Genomic DNA, 19936 nt, shown 5'->3' on the forward strand with positions numbered 1-19936 from the left:
TCAACCCTCAACGCCAACCGGGCATCCAAGAATCCCCAGACCCACACTAACAACGTCCGCTTTCGGCTAAGACGGGCGCGGACGCGGGCGTGGCGTTGCGGGGGTGGAGCAAGCAAGCGAGCCCCACATCTGCAGCCCTTCGAACCGCATTCTGCACGATGGGCCTGCCCCAGCGCGTCATATCGAACCGCGACACGAGACATGCATAGCACAGCGCATGTGATTTGATTGCACAATCGCGCTGGTCTCATCGCGATCGATCGCAGGCCGGGCGTGTGCATACGCCGACGGGTGGAATCTGGGCTGGAGTGACTGCGCATCATCGATTCATCGTGCGTCTAGACGCGCGCGATCAAGTGCCGGCTGTGAACGGACGCAGGTCTGTATACCTACCTATTGCGTCTGAGCGCTCTTAGAGGCACTGCCAAGCCGCGTCTGTCCACTTCAACCCCCATCACCACTACAACACCCCCACCTCACAGTCCAGACTTGAATGTCCAATCTACAGAGTCGCTAGGAGATACCATATGCGTGGTTAGCCGCGGCTGGTGTTGGCATTTGCGCGTCTCCGCCAACACCGAGTCGAGTGGGCTATGGAGTCTTAGGCAACTCTCAGAACAGCAATAATGCAGCAGGTACTTAGTTCCCTCCTTGTTTGGCTGCGCACTGCGGTTGTGCATGTGCGTGACAGCTGTGGAGCGGCGCGGATTGGAATGCGTATGTTGTAGCTTAGACGTAGAGTTGCTGGATCGGATGAAAGCGTTGTGCTGTCTAGCACGGACAGAATGGCTGTTTGCGGTCGCGGTGCGGTGCGTGACCTGATACCGTTTTTCCTTTTTCTTTTCTCGCCGCGTGTGACATAGTGGGTTTCTCTTCTGATGCGGACGTGAGAAATAGTGGAAATCAATGTGGTTCGTAATGGGAAAGGAAAGGAAGGGGGATGGAGATAGGAGATGGAGATGGATTGAGGTGGAAGTGAAAATGATGATAATAGTCATGTAAAAACGAGCAGCATGCACGAAACCGCCTAGATTATGGAACGTGGATTGGTTCGATTCTTAGCGATTGAGATATGTACCGCGGGCGAGTTGCAATCGTGACCGACTCGTGCGAAAAGCAAATGGATATAGCAGTTGAAACAAAAACACACACACTAACACCTCGCTTTCGTCAAAGGTAGCACATGCTAATCATGTGCAGCGTCAATCGTTCAAGCAAAATCAAACATTCTTCTCGTTGTACTCAGTATATTGAGCGGAGCGCTTGCGCGTGGCGTGGGCCTCGGCATCGGTCAAGCTCATGCGGCGGTTGTCGACGGTGGCGTCCTGAACATCTTGGAAGGATACGGAGGGAACGAAGCCGGGAGACTGCCACGCCTTGGAGACCTTGCCGTAGAGCTCGTCGACCTGCTCGAGGGAGAGACCCTTTGTCTCGTAGATCATGGCCCAGACGAAGAAGATACAGATGAAGCAGCAGCCGCCCCAGACGAAGAAGACCTTGGCGCCCATGTTGGCGTTGCCGGGGCCCGAGTCGACCATGTAGGGTGTGGCGTAGCCGATGCCGAAGTTGAGCAGCCAGTTGGTCGCAGTCGTCATCGAGAGCGACTTGGCGCGAACCTTGAGCGGGAAGATCTCGCCGGTAACGACCCACGCGACGGGACCCCACGAGCAGGCGAAGAAGAAAATGTAGATGCACACAAAGGCGATCAAGAGACGCTGAACGGGGAGGTTGTCTGTGCCAACGACGGTACCGGCGATGGCGACGATGAACTGGCAGACAGCCATACCGATGGCTCCAAAGAGCAAGAGACGGCGGCGACCCCACTTCTCGACGAGCCAAAGACCAGGGATGGTGGAAACGACGTTGATGCAGGAGGTGATCATAGTGATGACGAAGGGGTTGCTGATACCAGTGTTTTGGAAGAACGAAGTGCCGTAGTAGAAGATGAAGTTGATACCCGTGAGCTGCTGGAGAGCCTGGAGAAGGCAACCAGTCGCGAGACGCTTACCAAGGTTGCCCTTGAAGCAGTCGAGGTAGGTGGCCTTGCCGAGAGTCAACTCGTACTCGTGGTTGGCGGTAATCTCGGCAAGCTCCTCGACAAGGGCAGGGTGCTCGAGGTCAAGCTTGCGAAGCTTGGAGAGAGACTTGGCGGCCTTCTCTGGGCGGCCCTTCTTGATATACCAGCGAGGAGTCTCAGGGATGAAGATACAGCCGACAAACATGATGATAGCCCAGGCGAACTGCACAGCGATGGGAATACGGTAGGAGCCAGTGTCGTTGCGGTCCTTGGTGGCGTTGTCGACAATGGCAGCAATCAAGAGACCGATTGTGATGGCGAACTGGTAGCAACCAACGATAGCACCACGGATCCACTTAGGGGATGTCTCGGACTGGTAAAGAGGAATGGTCGCAGAGATCATACCGACTCCGTAACCGGCGAAGAAGCGACCGGCAACGAAAAGGGGAATGTCGGTAGCAATGGTTTGGAGAATGACACCAACGCAGAAGACAACATTGGAAGCAACGAGACCGAGAACGCGACCGAGGATATCGGCGGTCGGGGCAGCGGTAAGAGCACCGAAAAAGGTGCCAGCGGACAGGATGGAGACAATGAGGGACTTTTGCTCGGACGTGATATCGGGCAGGCCGTCCACTTTGTTGCGGTAACCAGTAGAGAAGAGCTCTCTCCAGTGCGCCATTCCAAGAATACCACCAATGGTACCGGTATCGTACCTAGAGAGGTCAGATCAAGATTCGAAAACATGAATGTTTGCAGAGACGCACCCGAAGAGAACACCGCCAAAGGCGACGAACAGACCAATCATGATGGCAGGAGCAGCCGAACCAGGCGTGCCCGGTGGGGCCTTGAGCATGAAACCCATAATGGCAGATGTCTTCGTAGAAGAGAGCTGTGTAAGGGGAGTGTAGAGCGGATGAGGTTCACAGCGTAAAGAGGAGATGTGAGGAGCGGCGGCGATCGACCTTAAGTACTCATGCGCCCGTCTGTTTACACGATATGCAGAGTCCCATGGGCAGCTACTAGCGCAGAGGCTGGAGCGTGGAGTTTGCGCTAGCGGTGTTATTGGATAGTGGGGTATGGTCCGAAAGCACCTGGGGTGAATCATATACGCCGCTCCGACGAGCTCTAGCGCTGGAGCTGGAGCGCACCAGACGCGCCCGCTGTGCATTTTGGATTTGCAAGCAAGACCATGTCAATTCGTGACTGTGCTGCGGCTTGGAGCTGTCGAGGCTCATTCCACTTGACTCTAGAAATGCCTTTGGCGACGACGTCAGTGGCGACGTGCCAAAAACGGATACTGTCGTGACGCTTTCAGTGTCGAGCAGCTGGTCACGAGGTACCGGTTCCCCCATGCAGCCGCGACGACAGAGGGTCAGACGGCAGGCCGAAGCGGGGGTGCAAGCGTGGAGATGATGATAGGTGGCTGCTCGGGCAATGAGCGTGTAGTGTGCATGATGAACGCCTGCCCATCAACATGCCACCGACCTTGTCTTGGCGATCACGGCTGTCGACAAGCTTGGAGTGGCTTGTCGCTCTTCGATGTGGCAGATGCAGACGTTACTGCCACCATCAAAGCTCATCTCGACGGTGCTGGCCCAGATGCGCGCCGAGGATTCGCGCGTGGTGCTTGTAGGACCAGTGCACGATGCTGACATGCGGCGGCCATGCCAGACTCCCAACAGCTTGTTTGAGCAGGGCCCTGGAATGGAGACAGTGGCTTGGAGCGTACAAGCGCAGTAGGGACTGCGTGATGGCGCCGATGAGGCTCTGCTCTAGGCGCACACCGGCTCGATTGTGGCCGACTGCACGGGCGACGATAGTGGAGCGCGGGGGAGTGAGAAGGGGGACGCTGGCAGCAAAATTTGCTTCTGGCCGGTCATTGGCTGTGTGGCAGCTGACGGACAGCGGGGTGCATTAGTTCCCTCTGGTGTCTGGAGGCTCAACAAGCTCTGAGTGGCACGCTTGGCGCCTTAGCGCGGTCTCGGCCGCATCTTTACTGGTGCACTCGACGCGCTTGGAACATTTCACGGGAGGATTCTTCCCACTAGTCAAACACCATGACCCAGAATCACGTTCAGAATCTTACACAGCAGCGCTGGCGTCGCCACTTCCTCGGGCACCCCTGAGCTTGTCGCAGCTGGTTGGTGTTGAGCTGCTGCGTCTCCACTTGGTGTCTGCATTTCCACTTGTTGCCTGCATCTCCGCTTGTTGTGACAACTTCTGAAATTGCTTGCTTCAGTCGCAGGGTGCCCAACCGCCTGGAGAAGAGTCTGCCAGGATCGGCGCAGTGACAGCGTTGCGGGGTACAGAGCCCGCGGGGATCGTGACGACTCGACATGGCTTCATGGAACGATGACATGTGCAACAGAACAGGCGACTGCTGATCCAGATGCACGCCTTGGCACCGTCACAATAATAATACGTGAGACCCAGCGTCGCCGCCTACATCAAGGCGCGCTTGACGCTTGCTGCTGTGGCGAATCGAGCTGACCTGACCTGACCAAGCCATGCCAACCTTTTCGAACGAGGATCACCCGATCAGATGCTGCGAGACGAGATGCTGAGCTGCCATGAGACGGGACAGACATGAAAAGATCGTCCCACCCATGCACCACGCTTGCAGCTCCGCGGTGTGTGCTGTAGCTCGATTGTCGTGTGTGATGACTGGCGTTGATAGACACACCTTGGAATCGAGCAACGAAATGACAGACCAATGCACTTTTTTTTTGCCTGAAGAGATGGCCCGTCCAACACGGCAAACATGCTGACTTAAATTGGTGCAACCGTGGGACCGGCGACGGAATTGACCCAGGATGTTGATGCAGCCGTAGGACCGACGACGATCGCAATGTCCGGGGGCTGATTGCGATCCAAAAAAAGAGGTCGAAACGCCAAATTAGACTTTGCCGAGAAACCTACCGCTCGTTCGACGTCGAGGGTCGTGAAGCTGTGGAGGCGGCCGAGACGCCGAAGACGTGCAAGCCGCGGGAGGGGGAGGCTTGGCACGCCTGAGAGGAGGCAGCGCAATGCTCGACGGCGAGTAGCAGCGACAGAAGCACATTTCTTCAGTCCCTTTACTTGATGATTAGTTTCGTCGATTGTGAACGACAGGCATGGCTGACGTTTGGGTCGAACGCAACAACTCGAAGTCGAATTCCTGCCAGCATCGTCCAGCCAATCAGGCAGCTTGCGCAAGCTTAGATTAGCACGTGAACGCATCTAGCGAATTTGTGTTTGCTTTCCGCTGTTGACAGACAACCCATCACCTACCTCGGAGCTACGAAGCTGGAAGTGGAGGTGGAAGTGATGTGGAAATGCAAGTGAAGTGGAAGTGGAAGTGCAAGTGAAGTGCAAGTGAAGTGCAAGTGAAGTGGAAATGCAAGTGAAGTGGAAGTGCAAGTGCAAGTGAAGTGCAAGTGCAAGTAAAGTGCAAGTGGAAGTGAAGTGGAAATGCAAGTGAAGTGCAAGTGAAGTGGAAGTACAGCACGCGCTTTGGCCTCGACGCGTCGCGCGCGCGTCCGCCGCCCCACCACCAGAACCTCACCCTCACCGCCTCGTCGACAACAAATTTCAACCATGGCAGACGAAGCCGAAGCCAGCACACCCGCCCCCACCCACGAGCCCCCGTCTCTCCCCAGCTCGCCCCTCCCCAAGCGTACCAGAATCATCGACCCGGCCCCGTTCAACCAGGCCTCGACACTACCGCGCACCACCGACTCGGGCACCGCGACCCCAACCCCGCTAGCCAGCTCCAGCATGGCCGCCCTGCCGCCCCCCGCGCCCGTGGCCCCCAGCATCGCCGCCGGTGCAGCAGCAGAGCAGGCGCTGCAGGTCCTGCTGCTGAGCGAGCACGCCACCGCGCCCACAAAGGGCAGTGCCTTCGCCGCCGGACACGACCTGTACAGCGCAAAGGACACGCTGATCCCTGCGCGCGGCCGAGCCATTGTGGCCACCGACATCTCCATCTCCGTGCCCGTCGGGACCTGTACGCTCTCCCTGCGCGACCGCGTCTACGTGCATGCAATGCACTCTCGCTGACACACCGCAGACGCCCGCGTAGCCCCGCGCTCTGGCCTCGCAGCCAAGCACGGCATCGACACCATGGCTGGCGTCATCGACGCCGACTACCGCGGCCCCGTGGGCGTCATTCTCGCCAACCTGTCCGACACGGACTTTGAAGTCAAGGTCGGCGACCGCATTGCGCAGCTGATTGTCGAGAAGGTGCGCTGTTGTCGTGTCGCTACATGTCCCTATCTAACCTGGACCAGATCGCAATGCCAGAGGTGGTCGTCGTGCAGAAACTCGAGGACAGCGTGCGCGGCGCCGGCGGGTTCGGCAGCACGGGCGGATTTGGCGCCGGCGCGGCCTAGGTGGGAGGGTGGAAGGTTGGGTGTCGACTCGGAGAGAGACTGTTGCAGGCGAGCGTTTCTCCATCACCACAATGGACAAGTCGAAGCAATGCAGTGGGGGCTGAAGTTTCTCACTCCTGCAGGAAACCGTCAGAACGAGGGACGTTGCGTCAGTTGCTACAAGCAGCTAACGCTAGAAGGGCCTAGGATGGACTAGACAGCAATTGGTGCTGTTCTAGCTATATACTCGCCATCTAAGCAAGTAGGCACCTATCTGCTGTTCCAGCTTCCACGACGCAGTTGGTAGCGCGAGGTTGGGTTCTGATGGTTCCAAGTCTGTGTAAGAGGTTGTGTTTTCTGTTGCTACGTTTTGTGGTAGACCTTTCTATATTGGGTGTAGAGGTGCGCTAGAGGATTGTCACGTTGATATGTAGAGTGTGTATTGCGACGTTGAGTTTTGTTGGTGTATGATGTGATGGTTGCCTAATCCTGCACGCTATCACCAGCCGCAGAGCCATCTTTCGCGGCTTGGTTCTGCGTTTGAATCTGCCTTCCTAGTTGAGCCGTCTCGGGGTCCGACGTCTTACTTTCGGCCGTCGGCCTCCCGCCCGCCGCGCTCCCACCGTCGACATGCACGGCGCGCGGCTGGAAGCGCTCGAGATGCGGGGGGTGGACGAGCAAATCCACATGCCGCGGGACCACGACCTCGCTAGCGTTCATGAGCGCGAGATGGCGGTTCTTCTCGAGCTGGTCACCGCCGCCGCCACGTGCGATCTGCGCGTCGTAGACTGCCATGCGCGCGTGGCAGCCCTCGGCGGTCCGGGCGAGGACGGCTTGCATGGAGGCGAGCACTTTCTGCGCGGCCTGTGCGAGGGGGAGGTCTGGGGCTGCGACGGCGTCGGGGGAGCGCCAGGAGGGTGTGGAGGCGAGGTTTTGGGCCTCGGGGGCACGCTGCACGGCTTCGAGTAGCCGCGGGACGGTGAGAGCGGCGAACATGTCGCCGGTCCCTGAGAAGAAGAGGGGCAGCGCTGGCGTGTCGATTCGGAAGAGGCGCGGCTTGAAGTCGGAGGTTGCGGTGCTGCCGATGATGGTTAGGGTTTCGACTTCCTCGTGTCTCTCTGGGTGTGGAGCATTGGCACGGTGCTGCGGTAGAGTGGACGATGCTAGGGGGTCGGAGTTTTCGACGGAGGGCGTGTGCGGCTGCGTGGTGGGCCGACTTGGAGGGATTTGGTTGTCGCGCGTGAGGCGGAGGGAGGTGATGATGACATGCGGGACGCGGTAGGTCGTGTGAAGGACCTGAATGGCTTCCGCCAGGCTGTTGAGGTCGTGGATGGGAGTTTCAGAGAGTGTTCTAGTTGTAGAATGAATTAGCTGGGCCGCAGTAGGAGGACTGAATGGGTCGCTACTGACTCTGCCTCGAACTGGTTCGGGAGAATCAGATCGGCCTCCCGGAGAAGGCTCTTGTATTCCGGCACTTCGTCTTCGGGGATGTAGAGCTTGCCATTGTCGCCCATGACAGGATCGAGCACTGTTCTATCAGCACGGCCACCCACCTTGACTCGCCCGCACGCACTCACCCCAGAAGAAGCTCCCCGGCTTCGTGCCAGCGTTAAACTTGATATCCCGTCCAATCTTCCCCACTGCCCGGACGGCTTCCGCACTGGGGACGTAGCCCGTGAGGAGGACGTCGAAGTTGGTGAGATTCGACTGGCGGAGGCCTTCGTAGAGCTGTTCGAGTTCGGCGGCCGTCGTCTTTGTGCCTTTTACCTGCTTGTATGCCGTGTGGTTGCCTGTCCCGGTCAGTTCTGTGGGCGAGGAAGTGTTGCTGGAGCGCGCACTGTAATGGACGGTGTTGATTGCAGACACGTCGCAGCCCATGGCTTGCATAACACACGTCGCCATTTTGTTGCCAACATAGCTGGGTATCGCGTCAGCTGAGCCTCATTCAAGAGTTGAACACAACCAACCCATGGACTACCTGTCGCGCTCAGTTAGAAACGCGGTACGGCTGCGCGGTGACTCTTACATGGCTGGCGATCGCGAGCACGCGCGTTTCTGGCACGAGCGCGTCCGAAGCCATGATCTTGATTTCAAGCAGCTGTGCAACTTGAGGGTATTCAAATTAGAATTGAACAGCGCGAGAGTGTGTGAAGTGTATTGTTATTGCTTATCTGAAATTCCACGCGATGACGTGGGGCGATTGGTGGGGCAGAGCCTCGGAAACCTTTGCGGACGACCGTGAGTCGCCCATTCGCCAAATGTCGCGTTGTACGTGAACGCGATAACGCTCCGTACGCAAACCGTAGACAGTACGCCGCCTGTATTCCCACATAAATCCTGAAACACATCGCTCATAACAACAAATCGCTTACTCCTCGTCGCCAATCTGGCCGTGTTAGCAAGAGACAATCGATTCAGGGACGGCGGACAAACCTTGGGCGCGAGGTAAAACCTCAGGTAGCTGTTGTTGGCCAGGCCATACTCGACAAGCAGGGGCACCTCGCTGGACAGGCTCAGCTTGACGGTGTCGGACAACCCGCTGGCCTTGCAGAAGTTGACCAGGTACTTGAGCGAGAAGGTGAGGGAGACGGGCTCGCTGAGGTCAATCTCGACGTTCTCGCCGGGCTTGTCGACGTTGGTGTGTTGTCTCAGCTGGACGGAGCCCGAGCCAATGTCACCCTGGCAGCTGAACTTGACGCCCTCCTTTGTGCACTCGATCGATACTGGGTGCTGTTAGTGCTAGTCGTGATTGAATGAGGTTGTCGTGTGGGGATGGCGTACCCGACTCCGACAGCGCAGTGAGGTCTCTGCAGATGCGCTGGAACTCAGCAGCGGGCATAGAGATGGTGGCGGCGTATTCAGTCTCTGGGATGCCCAGGTGCTCCTGGTCAATGTCCATGAGCTTGATGTCGTACTCGCTGATCCTGTCGGACGCGCTGTTCTCGAACACCAGGTTGACGACGTCAGGCGCGTCTTCGGCCTTGAGTGTGAGGATGTCGTCGCTCTGCGCCGCGCGGAGGACTTTTGTGAGCGAGCCCAGGTTGATACCGAGGGCGATGTTGCGGTCGCAGCGGAAGGGCGAAAAGGCCTCGGACCTCAGCAGCATGGAGACGAGGGCAACGTGCGAGTTGTCCATGGCCTGCAGCGCGATACCCGAGTCATTGCAGTCGAAGTTGCAATCCTGGACGAGATCCTTGATGGCGTCGACGATCTGAAGCCACGTTAGACCGTGTTGGATGTGCGCTGAGAGCTGATGCATACCTTCTTGAGAAGGTTGGCCTGTTCTAAGCGTGCCTCCAGCACTGCGATATGTTAGTCGTGATACATACAGTCGGTGGCGATCAACCTACTGTTGAATGTGTATTATGTAGATGAAGAGAAGGAGAAGGGTATATTGCAATGCGTGAGCGTCGACGTGTGGTGTGCTGTTGTTGTGGGAGCGAGGCAGCAGAAGGCGAACGCGGCACAAAGTAGAACGCGTCGCGCTAAAATCACGCGTAAAGTGCTAGACCAGCCACGCTTGGCAGTCTTCGCGTGTCGAGTGTTGGAGTGGAGTCACTTGACGCACATCAGAAATCAACGACTTTACTTTGCTTTGTCTTTTTTACACGTCCGCACTGCAGCTTCCTCAATAGCAACACAATCAGCGCTGACGAGAGCTTGGGCATAAGACCCGCGAGACTACGGAACAAGCTAAATACCACCGTGTTAAACATTATGTCTCCCATGCGCAATGAGACAATACAATACGCCCTGGTATGTGGTATAGCGTATATGATCAAAATGTGCATGCAACGAACGCCTCGCAAAATCAAACCGACGACTGCTAGTGACATGTTAGCTGGAGCTTTGGACAGAAAATCAAGACATCAGAGACTCGTAACGCGCCCAGCCGGCAATGTATGTCTGTGCGGTCGGAGGTTAATGACGCTCTCGAGCTCTCTCAGCATGTTATTGCTCGCTTCGCGTTGCTCGCGCAACGAGGCCTGGCGAGCACGGTCCGCTTGCATCTTCTGCATGCGCTCTTCCCTCGACATGGTGAGGCGGGTCTTGGGAATGGCAATGGCTTCGAAGACTTCGTCGTCCGAGTTGCTGCCTTGGTCGCTCGGGGGAGCGCTCTGCTGCGGACTCAGCGTCTCTCCATTCAAAGCACGCAGAGCATCAGACGGACTGCCTTCATCGACAGCCGTCAGACCACCCAGGCTGGGCACGGGGGAGCGCAGTCCGCTGCTGGACGCCTGGGATATGCGCCGCTCGTGGCGCTCGATGTTGAGGGCGAGGGCGTTTCTGCCGCTCTCCCAGGCCTGAATCAGACTCCTCAGATCGGCGCCAATCGAGTCGTATTGCACCATGAGATGGCCGCCGAGCTCGGTGACGTCTTCTGTGTCTTCCAGGCTCTTGTTGGTCTCTTCACGCAGCACCTGCATCTTCGCCTGCAGTCCGCGAATGCCCTGTGAGAGGCCTGACAGCTTGCGCACTGAATTGCGCAGATTCTCGCGACCTGGCGTGGGCTGCAGTTTGTTCAGCGACGGCAGCACGAACTGCTCCTCTTCAGCCAGCACGTTGTTGAATTTCTCACTCCATTCGCCTGTTGGTGCGGCTACAGCAATCATGGAGTCAACGACCGTCGCCCACCTTGAGAAGTCGGCCTTGCCACCGTCGGCCTGGAGGGCGAGCAAGGAGCATAGATAGACGCGACGGAGGGTGGACAGCCGGTACTGCCAGGATCGAAGCGCCTTCAAAGATTCAGCGTCTTCGAACTCGGATTCGGTGCAGCCCAGAGAGGCGTCGTGCAGGTCGGGGTTGCTGATCTCGTAGACATCAAGGTACTTTTCAATGTCGTCTTCCTGGACTTGTTGCTTCAGTGTCTGGCACTGCTCTGACAAGACGGGGATGACTGCGGCAAAGGCTGCGCGCAGGCTGCGGCGTAGTCGTTGACAGCGGCGGGCCTGTGCCTTGTCCTCAATGCGGGAGATGGGGGGTAAGGGCATGGATCTGGACGACGTCAGCGTGTGCGCATAGTGTGGGCAGGGATGGGTGCGTACAGCCTGTAGCCCCTCGAGACGAGCTCCACCTCCTGTATGAGCGCAAGCGCCGATGACGTCGAGGCTTCGAAAGCCTGCAGGTTGGTGACCAGGGCCGAGGCATTCTCGACGGCTTGCTGCCTGAGGGTGTGCAGCCACTGGCGGCGGATGTGGGCGTACGACGCTGTTGCGACCACGGCGAAGACGACGAGGACGACGACGAAGCGTGCTTTGCTGAAGCCCGAGCGGCGGCGCGACCAGTGGACGAGCCAGACGAGGGTGAAGGCGGTGGCGGCGGTGAGGGCAGCGCCGGCGGGGCTGGTGGTCGCGACCTTGAACTCGGGGCCGGGAACCAGGGAGTGGCTGGGGAAGGCCGTGGTCCGTATGCTGGACGGCTCGCCGAGCAGCTGTGAGGCGACGACGAGGTAGCGGAAGTGTTCGAGGAAGCGTTCGTTGTCGGCGCGCCCGAGTCGAGCATTGACGGCTTTCTGCGACGTGGTCAGGAGCTGTGCGCGGGCAGGTCGCCGTCGTACCTACCGAGCACGCCAGGTGGATGCGGGCGACGGAGCCGTGGCGGGTGGCACGGATGCGCAGCGGCCGCGGGAGTCGGTCTCGTATCCTCGAGTGCAGCGTCGAGGGCCCGCGTGGCGCAAAATCGTGGCCGTGGCCGTGGCCGTCGGAGGCGCTGGACCCTGCTGGGGACGGCGGCGCAGAGAGCAGCCCTCCAGTTCCGTCGCCTAGCCTGGCTATTAGTATGAGCGGGCGCATAATTCTGGGCTCTGGCGCGTACCCTCGAGCAAGGCGGCCAGCGGCGAGTCTTCAAGTATGACGCTCTCCATGGTGTGCGCTACGACGGCATGTTGCGGGTGGTGTGGCTTGGTGTGGAATGTCCGGCGCGTGACGCAACTGCAGCTCGGAGCTCGTGGCTTCGCGTCCAGGGTCCTGTTGGGCGCGAAATGCGGGGGCCTTCCAAGGGCGACGAGGCGATGGCTGAGGGAGAGCCTGAGTGGTTGGTCTGGCTGTTTGTTGCGCGTGTTTGGAGTGTGTGGAGTTGAGTAGGGAGTGTAATGAATGTAATGAACGTAATGAGTGTAATGAGTGTATGGAGTGTATGAAGTGTATGAAGTGTATGGAGTGTATGGAGTGTATGGAGTGTATGGAGTGTATGGAGTGTATGGAAGTGGAGCAGGGAGTGTATGGAGTTGAGTAGGGAGTGCCACGGTGGTTCCAGCTGAGATCTAAGCCACCCGGGACCAGGAGATGAGCGGAGATGAAGATGCGGAACTGGGCCCACAAGATTGGCGCGCCGTCTAGGCCGCCGTTAGGCTAGAGCCCCTGTATACAGCGATGACCTGCAGGCAACGCCAGGTCTGTGATGTGTTTGTGTGGCGTCTGGGTCTGGCGCAGCTTTCGAAGAGATGTGGTTGTTGTTCACGCCATTCCACACGTGCAGCTTCCCTGTACTATATCTACTGTGGCAGTCCTGAAACACGGTCTCGGCCAGACAAGTCCAAGGTTATGCCGCTAGCATGGCGTCCAGGTCGCCCAGGACAAGACCGTGCTGTTGGACGAGCGCAGCACTTCAGGTTCACCAGGACATGTCCCTGGGGTGGCTGAGCACGTGACCGCAGTACCGGAAGCCACGATCAGCTGCGTACTGCGAAGGCTGGCTACAGTGAATGCTTTCGAGTCTCGATGCAGCAAATGCCCGTCTATGTGGTGAACCATGGACCCTGCGCACGGACATATCTGTGGGGTGCTGCAGAGGATGCTCGGCTCGGCCTCGTCAGTTCCCGGCCGAGCATCGTTCGTCTCCATCACCCAGCACCAAACACCAAACGCCAACCGCCAGACGCAAGACTCCAGACGCCAACGCCAAACGCCAAACGCCAAACGCAGCTCTATAATGGCGACCGTAGACGAGCGCGAGCTCCAAGTCAATCCCATTGTCGGCACCAGCGTCCAGCACAACACACAGGTACTACTCCTCTCTTCGTCCTGCCAAGTCTCCCTCGCCTGCTGTCTGCTGCCTGCTGTCTGCTGTCTGCCACCACACTCACCCCTCCCCCGCTGTGACACACACTTCCTCTGACTCCCCAGGTAACATCCAACATCCGCAACCTGACCGCTTCCCTCTTCGGCGTCGCTGCTGGCACGCTCGGCCTCGAATCCTACCCGGGCTTCATCTTCTACCTCGCCGCCTCCCTCCTCGTATCTCTGCTCTTATTCGTCTTGAAGGCGGAGGGACAGGCAGGGAAATACTTCTACAAGCCGCTTGGCGACCTGTGGCTGGGCGATGTGTTTGGCGGTCTGAGCGGGTTTGTGCTTACTTGGACGCTGTTCTACGGGCTGGTGAGAGCGTGAGAGACGGCACTCCTGAGACGAAAATCGCAATTGGCACGCTGAACACGGCGTTGCTTGCAAGAGGAGGCACACCACACAATGCTAGCGCAATGAGGAGCGAGTGTTGCTGGTCACGGCCCGCCGTAGTGTCCAGCACCTGCATCACTCAGCCACAGCGCGACAGGTACTGATGAATGCTTGGCCACGAATGCTGGACCAAGTTGGGACTCGTTGAGTGAGGCTTGTTAAGCAGATTTGCAGACTGCCGATTTGTAGTTGTACCGCACAATACCCTCACGAATGCACACCACATACAACACTCTTCCTGTAGTCAATATAACACTCTTCCTGCAGTCAATATAACACTCTTCCTGCAGTCAATATAACACTCTTCCTGCAGTCAATATAACACTCTTCCTGCAGTCAATATAACACTCTTCCTGCAGTCAATATAACACTCTTCCTGCAGTCAATACGACACTTTTCCTTCAGTCAATACTCACTCTCGCATGATTGCAGCCGAGCTTTAACTCAACAAACGTCATGAATACCCATAAGAAACCATCCAACACGGCGCCATGAGTTCAAGACAATATTCAATAGTATTCACCACCATGTCAACACTTGCACAAAGAGGGATAGTGTTACGTGCACTCTTCTGGTGGACGTGCAGGGAGCTTGTATATGCTGATCAGACCAACGATAGTGTGTGGTCGTTCTTACCCTGAAGTGATCTTGTCCAGCTAGCGCCTGCTCTTCGGCCTCACTTCTCATTCCGCCAGGCCACCACCTCCGCACGACACGTCAAATTCTGTGCCTCACCCAGCCTCCATAAACACCAACAGACTCAACGCAGGAATCAATGCGACTCCAGAATAAAACTTTTCCTGCTGCCATGCCGTCCATGTTCCGAGAGTTGAATGAAGTGCCAGATTCACACGCTCCTGTCTGCCAGCTCCATCTCAGATTAAGAACACAAAAAAACAGCCGTTAGCAAGACGAACCGAAAGATAGCGCGCTCAAAGGCCAATGCCGAAATCACGACAATGGCTGGCTTGAACCAGCATCGTCATGACCCTGATATCGCTTACGTCGACCTGGGAATCATCCACAGAACACAAATCGACTGTCGAACATTCAACAGTACGCCACCAGGCCCAATCACCCCACCTCCTCATACTCGGAGCTTCCGGTCCTATCAGGCACTTCCGAAACATTGTGTCTCTTCCGTAGATGCACTTTCAGACCGTCAGACCGAATGTACCGTTTGTCGCAACCTTGCAGTGGGCAACTGTACTTGGTCTTATCTTTTCCAGACCCAACACAGTTCTGAGACTTGAGATGCCGAGTCATGTTGCCGACAGCATGTACGCCGGTCAAAACAGTCCCACAGCCGTACGGACAAGGGACAGTACACTCGGCACCACTTCTTGTCGACCTTTCACCAGCCCCGTACTGTAGATTCGAAGAGCCTGGTCCGCGACGAGCGTCCCTTGGCCAAGTATGGGAAGAGCTGTATTCTGGGCCTGTGCCCATGTCTCTGCCCAACAACATCAGTATCCTCCACCGCGTTCGGACAATGCAACTCACGGTCTCGGCGCGACAAGCGGCAACGCCGGGCTCGTATATGTTATTGGTGATACAGCTAGAGGAGACTGCATCACCCTCTGGGCGCCTGACCCAGCTGCACTCTGTTGAGCATTCGACCATCCTTGGGTTCTACAACTCATCAGCTACAGGCACCGATCCGCATCTTGAAACATGCGCATACATACTGGGAACCGTATTGATGATTATACTGAGCGGGCGTGTTGCTGTATACGCCTGGCTGGTATACGCCCGCGAATCCGTATATTGAATGCGAAGCAGAATGCGCACCAATCAGGGCTGCCGTGCTCTGCGCGTACGGATTGTTTCGAGCGACAGAATTGCTGTAGGCCGAGTGGTGTGGATTACCACTTTCGCCGCTGTGGTACGGGTAACTCGAGTTACCAGTTTCCGGCTGTAGGTGCATCTGTCTGCCGCGGCTCGCATAGGCATATTCATCTTGTAGGTAGGCCTCGCTGCTTTGCCCAGATTCCTGCTGAGGCCAGCTACCACTGTAGCTGCCGTTCGAGCTATTATAGCTCATGCTGTGAATCACAAGGTCTGAGGGGCAATGCGGACGGTAGCGGCTAATTGATGTCGCAGCAACACGCTACGGCCTACAAATTACTCGAAGGTCTTGGAGTCGGGCCAAAATCTTCGAGACGCTACCAGAACACACAGCCGCCGAACGCAAGAGACGCAGTGCTGTATCAGGTCAACATGCCGTACGAACCTCGAAGTATGCGGCTCGTACACTTGCAAAACTGAGGACTTACTCAGTGCCCAAGCCCAGATGCAAAGATGGTATATCGAAAGCAAGTGGAAGCCTTGGTGGTCGATACTGGGTCTGTATGAAAGGGAAAGCTTTTGAGGCACAGCTCCAGGTTTGCCTGCGAACCTTCAGTGATCCAACGTTCGCGAATGACCACACCCGCATTCTGCTGTGCCCCCTCACAAAGCCAAGCGTATGGTGAGAGCCGAATTCGTTCTGCAACTCTCATCGCATTCCAAGTTTGAACATGAGAGCAGCGTTCGATGCAGAGTATCCAAACGCCAAACTCGCCAATGGGATTCGGCATACGATACACTGTCGCACAACGTTCTCAAGCGTGGCACAAGCTTCATGCGGCCCCGTAACAAGCCCCTCATGCGGACTCGGGACGCCGCGGGATCTGGGCAATGCCGTTATGTCGAAGGAACGGTTTGCTACCGAGCGCCAAATGATATTGCAAGGCAATTACCACAAGAACCATCTTGTCAGTACCCAAGTGGCTTCCATTCTCATGCTTATCTCACAGCAAATTGAGGGAAGCGACTTTAAATGGCTTGAGCCTGAAAGCAAAATCCTACCATGTGCACCCATGTTTTGGTAGGATTTCGGCTCACGGAGACTGCCTAGTCTATGCTAGCGGAGCCGCTGAGTAGCGTGGAATGGATGCAAAGACTGAAGCCCGCAATTTACAACCAGTTTCAACTCTGCGAATTGGCAGTATACTGACGACATCTCAGTGTATGCATAGATTTTCAACCTACAGGATCCCTGTCGTCTGTCGAGATACGAGGCATCTAGTGGTATGCACCAACAGCCACGGGATTTGATGGCTGTCCTGCACTCAATCGCCATCTGTTGCCATGCTCCACCCTGTACCAAGGCCGCCCTCGCGCTCATCCATACTCCGCGGACTTTATCTGTTCAAGAGGGATGGACCAATCAATGGCGGGCGCTATATATCCGTCAAATGGATGTCTACGTCTCTACTTACATTGCCGAACATTCCTTTCGGCCCGTCACTCTCAAGACAGGGCCAGCGGTATCTCGTACCGATCCAAGGGTTTTTCCTGCTCTTTTCCCGAGGTGGTTTTGGGGTGGCAGCAGGAGCAGCCCCTTGCACAGCGGTTATGTACGTTCAGCGCTTAGTGCGGCGCAGTTGGCATGCGCCAAAACCTCAAAGAAGCCCTGAAGACGACCCGCCCTCGACGCGCCACAAGCCAAAGGGTTACCCTGAGTATCCACAAAATTCTCGTTGTAAGGGGCCCCGACACTTGCGGAAGATGGTGCATGTATGCGATATCAGTACGTTCTGTCCTTGCTTTCTCCATCTGCGTATCGAGAAGCAAAAGTCTTCCTAACTTTGAGCCCCTTTGAGCCACATCTATCGGATCAGGCAACATACAGGAGGTGCCAACAGAAACCCTTGTCAATTTCGCCCTCACCTGACCTCTACGAATGAGGGCGGACAGTCTTTTGCTAGCAAGTACCCTGTACCCATCGATTCGATATGTCATAGAGAAAAATGATTCTATCTCTTTGGGTAAATCGTTCCGATCAGAAGAGTTACGAATGCTGAACGATCGACGTGGTGGAAGTGGTGTCACCAAATCGCGTCACTTGCGAAGGCACGAGCATTGCTGCCCCTGCACGGTCTTCCAAGCGTATGTCAATACCTTCAACTTGCGCTGTGTCACTCTGCTTCGAGCATATACATACTCGATATATTTTCACATATCAGTACTATTGGTTATGTCTTGCTTGGCAACAACGAACGCACAACACAGCATCCAATGAACCGAGAGTGGAAAAAGCGGTGAGCTATTTCCTGACTGTCTCTCACGTATGCACGAGTACTTTGTCCACCCCCCACGAAGCCGTGATGTCGCAATGTCCAACTTCACCGGTTTCTCACCCACAGCGATCCGGTCGGAGCAGCAAAGCTCCCAGCCCACAGATCCAGCGGTGAAACTGCCTATGATCAAGCTATCGACTTCCAAAGTCGGACGCAGCCACAGTAGCCCCACGACACCTTCCGTATCTGCAGCACCGCGCATACGGGAGCAAACAGCCTCGTGGACACTCTTAGCCTTACAGCGCCTCAAGTCTAGACCGTGCACCTCCACAAGATCTCGACTTCGGTCCTACCGTGATCATCGACCGTCGTCTGCGTCTGCGTCTCAGCCACAGTTCAGCGGCTCCATCTCCGCTTGATCACCGCAGCTGTCAGGGTCAGATCGTGCACTACGCCTGTAACCACCGCTAACCACCCACTCATCCTTGCTCGTCGTGGCTCGCCTCGCACTCGCTGGCTCTTCGTGCCTAGTCTGTCCGTGTGCAACACAACACCGCTAGTGTTTATCTCTAGGAAAACACCGCTGCTAGCTGCAAAGGCTGCTTGAGTGTAGGCATGTACTCTCTAACGGGGCGTCGGTAGAGGTAGGTATCAAAGACGGTTACATGTACAAGAACAACAGGCACGACAGCCCAACCTTCTCTATCTACTAAAGAAACGTTAACACCGCCTTGCCGATTCCCCGCAGAAAGCCAGAGTTCGAAACAAGAGACACGCAAAGCAGCCCCTGATTGGCGGCGGACATGCTTCCCCGGCAGCAAATATCCGCGCTGTTGTGTTGCACACGGACAGACTAGGCACGAAGAGCTAGCAAGTAGTAAAAGCGCTGTAATTACATACAGGTTATGATAAACAAGAACTAGGAAGTAGGCTAGTAGTTGCTTGCTATTACCAATATCTCCACAGACAGATAGAAGGAGTTTAAAGTAAAACAAAACACAGCAGCCCTTACCTAGCAGCAGTGTTTTCGCTCTAGATAAATACTAGCGGTGTTGTGTTGCATATAGACAGACCAGGCACAAAGAGCTAGCAGATGCGAGGCGAGGCGACGTAGTCGCGAGCCACGATAAATAACAACTATGAAGTAGGCTCGCAGTCGCTTGCTAGTACACGTGTCTCTGCAGACTAACAGTACGAGTCTAAACCAAGACACGATTGAGGCACGGCTTTTGTAGCTTAGGAAGCGTGCGGTGTAAACTTCTGGCTGGGACCGTATGTTTACGAGTTTAGCTAGGCTCAAATACATACGATTAATTAGACGAGCGCTAGGAGCTAGTGAAATAAGGTACAGGTGGAGTGAACGCTAATGTGCACGTGTAGATCACCACAGTTGGTTTGGAGGTGCATGCTGTTGAAACCTGGTTTGTGCTTCCTTTCCCCTTCAATGCTGATTAAACTCAATCGATGTAGTTGAAGACAAAGTTCACTCGATGATTCCTGTCGACGAGTGTTTTCAACCACTTTGGTGTGTTTTCAATCCCCCCCACACGCAATTCCACCTCAACCCTGACGACGCGCTCGAAACTACAAAGTATCGAATACGTGCTCGAGATCTCAAGTTTCAACTTGTGAAGGTAGCGCTCTTCGTTGACATCTTCATTTCCTACTAGCCACGATGCCTTAAAAGCCCAAACAGCACCCATCTGCGCCGGCATTCTTGCTGTCCACCGCTTTACAGTTTCCCAGCCGTCGCAGCGGAACACATTGAGCGAAAGCGGCAGCAACCGCAGCGTAGATCTGGCGACGTGCTCGGCGCATTCCCAGCACATGGTAGTCATCATCGTTGTTTGGGGGATCGTAGAGGGGTCGGCATCATCCGGTGAGGCCGCCGCGGAGTGCGAACTCCCATCCACCGAGGACGTGTGTAAAGATGAGGTTTCGCAGCCCTGGTGGTAAAGGGAGTAGAGGCAACTCCGTAGCGTTGCGCTCGTACCTTCCTGGCGTTAGTGAGGTCTTGTGTACGGGGGTTTGTGCCGCGTGGACGTACGT

The 19936-nt window shown here is 56.2% G+C and overlaps 6 protein-coding genes across 7 annotated transcripts, besides 7 other annotated features; 2 read left to right on the top strand and 4 right to left on the bottom strand.

Moving 5' to 3' along the window:
• The first annotated feature begins 918 nt into the window (after window positions 1–918).
• Window positions 919–964: a tandem repeat.
• Window positions 965–984: a tandem repeat.
• Window positions 985–1220: 236 nt separating this feature from the next.
• EKO05_0001860 (Plasma membrane low glucose sensor) lies at window positions 1221–2882 on the bottom strand (the record flags this gene model as incomplete). Its single annotated transcript, XM_038942196.1, has 2 exons — window positions 1221–2733; window positions 2785–2882. The coding sequence occupies 2 exons, from the start codon at window positions 2880–2882 to the stop codon at window positions 1221–1223; spliced, it is 1611 nt and encodes a 536-aa protein (XP_038795328.1).
• Window positions 2883–5596: 2714 nt separating this feature from the next.
• Window positions 5597–6390, top strand: EKO05_0001861 (dUTP diphosphatase; the record flags this gene model as incomplete). Its single annotated transcript, XM_038942211.1, has 3 exons — window positions 5597–6005; window positions 6069–6241; window positions 6289–6390. 3 exons carry the CDS (start codon window positions 5597–5599, stop codon window positions 6388–6390), a joined length of 684 nt encoding a protein of 227 aa, XP_038795329.1.
• Window positions 6391–6852: 462 nt separating this feature from the next.
• On the bottom strand, window positions 6853–8449 carry EKO05_0001862 (Pyridoxal kinase; the record flags this gene model as incomplete). The annotated part of the gene is made up of 6 exons (XM_059635783.1): window positions 6853–7720; window positions 7780–7897; window positions 7947–8159; window positions 8208–8287; window positions 8337–8347; window positions 8396–8449. The coding sequence occupies 6 exons, from the start codon at window positions 8447–8449 to the stop codon at window positions 6853–6855; spliced, it is 1344 nt and encodes a 447-aa protein (XP_059491766.1).
• Window positions 8450–8737: 288 nt separating this feature from the next.
• On the bottom strand, window positions 8738–9720 carry EKO05_0001863 (proliferating cell nuclear antigen; the record flags this gene model as incomplete). 2 transcript variants are annotated; one of them, XM_059635785.1, is made up of 5 exons in its annotated part: window positions 8738–8755; window positions 8803–9092; window positions 9151–9580; window positions 9631–9671; window position 9720. In XM_059635785.1, coding segments are annotated over 5 exons (780 nt in total). The 2 variants fall into 2 exon arrangements, with proteins under 2 accessions (XP_059491768.1, XP_059491767.1); XM_059635784.1 differs by having other exon boundaries at window positions 9151–9720.
• A 518-nt stretch (window positions 9721–10238) lies between these two features.
• EKO05_0001864 (uncharacterized protein) lies at window positions 10239–12232 on the bottom strand (the record flags this gene model as incomplete). The annotated part of the gene is made up of 4 exons (XM_038942216.2): window positions 10239–11364; window positions 11415–11881; window positions 11931–12130; window positions 12184–12232. 4 exons carry the CDS (start codon window positions 12230–12232, stop codon window positions 10239–10241), a joined length of 1842 nt encoding a protein of 613 aa, XP_038795330.2.
• Window positions 11584–11616: a tandem repeat.
• Window positions 11678–11712: a tandem repeat.
• A 248-nt stretch (window positions 12233–12480) lies between the features above and the next one.
• Window positions 12481–12572: a tandem repeat.
• A 547-nt stretch (window positions 12573–13119) lies between these two features.
• EKO05_0001865 (uncharacterized protein) lies at window positions 13120–13757 on the top strand (the record flags this gene model as incomplete). The annotated part of the gene is made up of 2 exons (XM_038942368.1): window positions 13120–13371; window positions 13494–13757. The coding sequence occupies 2 exons, from the start codon at window positions 13120–13122 to the stop codon at window positions 13755–13757; spliced, it is 516 nt and encodes a 171-aa protein (XP_038795331.1).
• Window positions 13208–13290: a tandem repeat.
• Window positions 13410–13441: a tandem repeat.
• Window positions 13758–19936: the final 6179 nt, after the last annotated feature.

The sequence above is a fragment of the Ascochyta rabiei genome, chromosome 3, assembly GCF_004011695.2.
Source record: "Ascochyta rabiei chromosome 3, complete sequence".
Classification (NCBI taxonomy): domain Eukaryota; kingdom Fungi; phylum Ascomycota; class Dothideomycetes; order Pleosporales; family Didymellaceae; genus Ascochyta; species Ascochyta rabiei.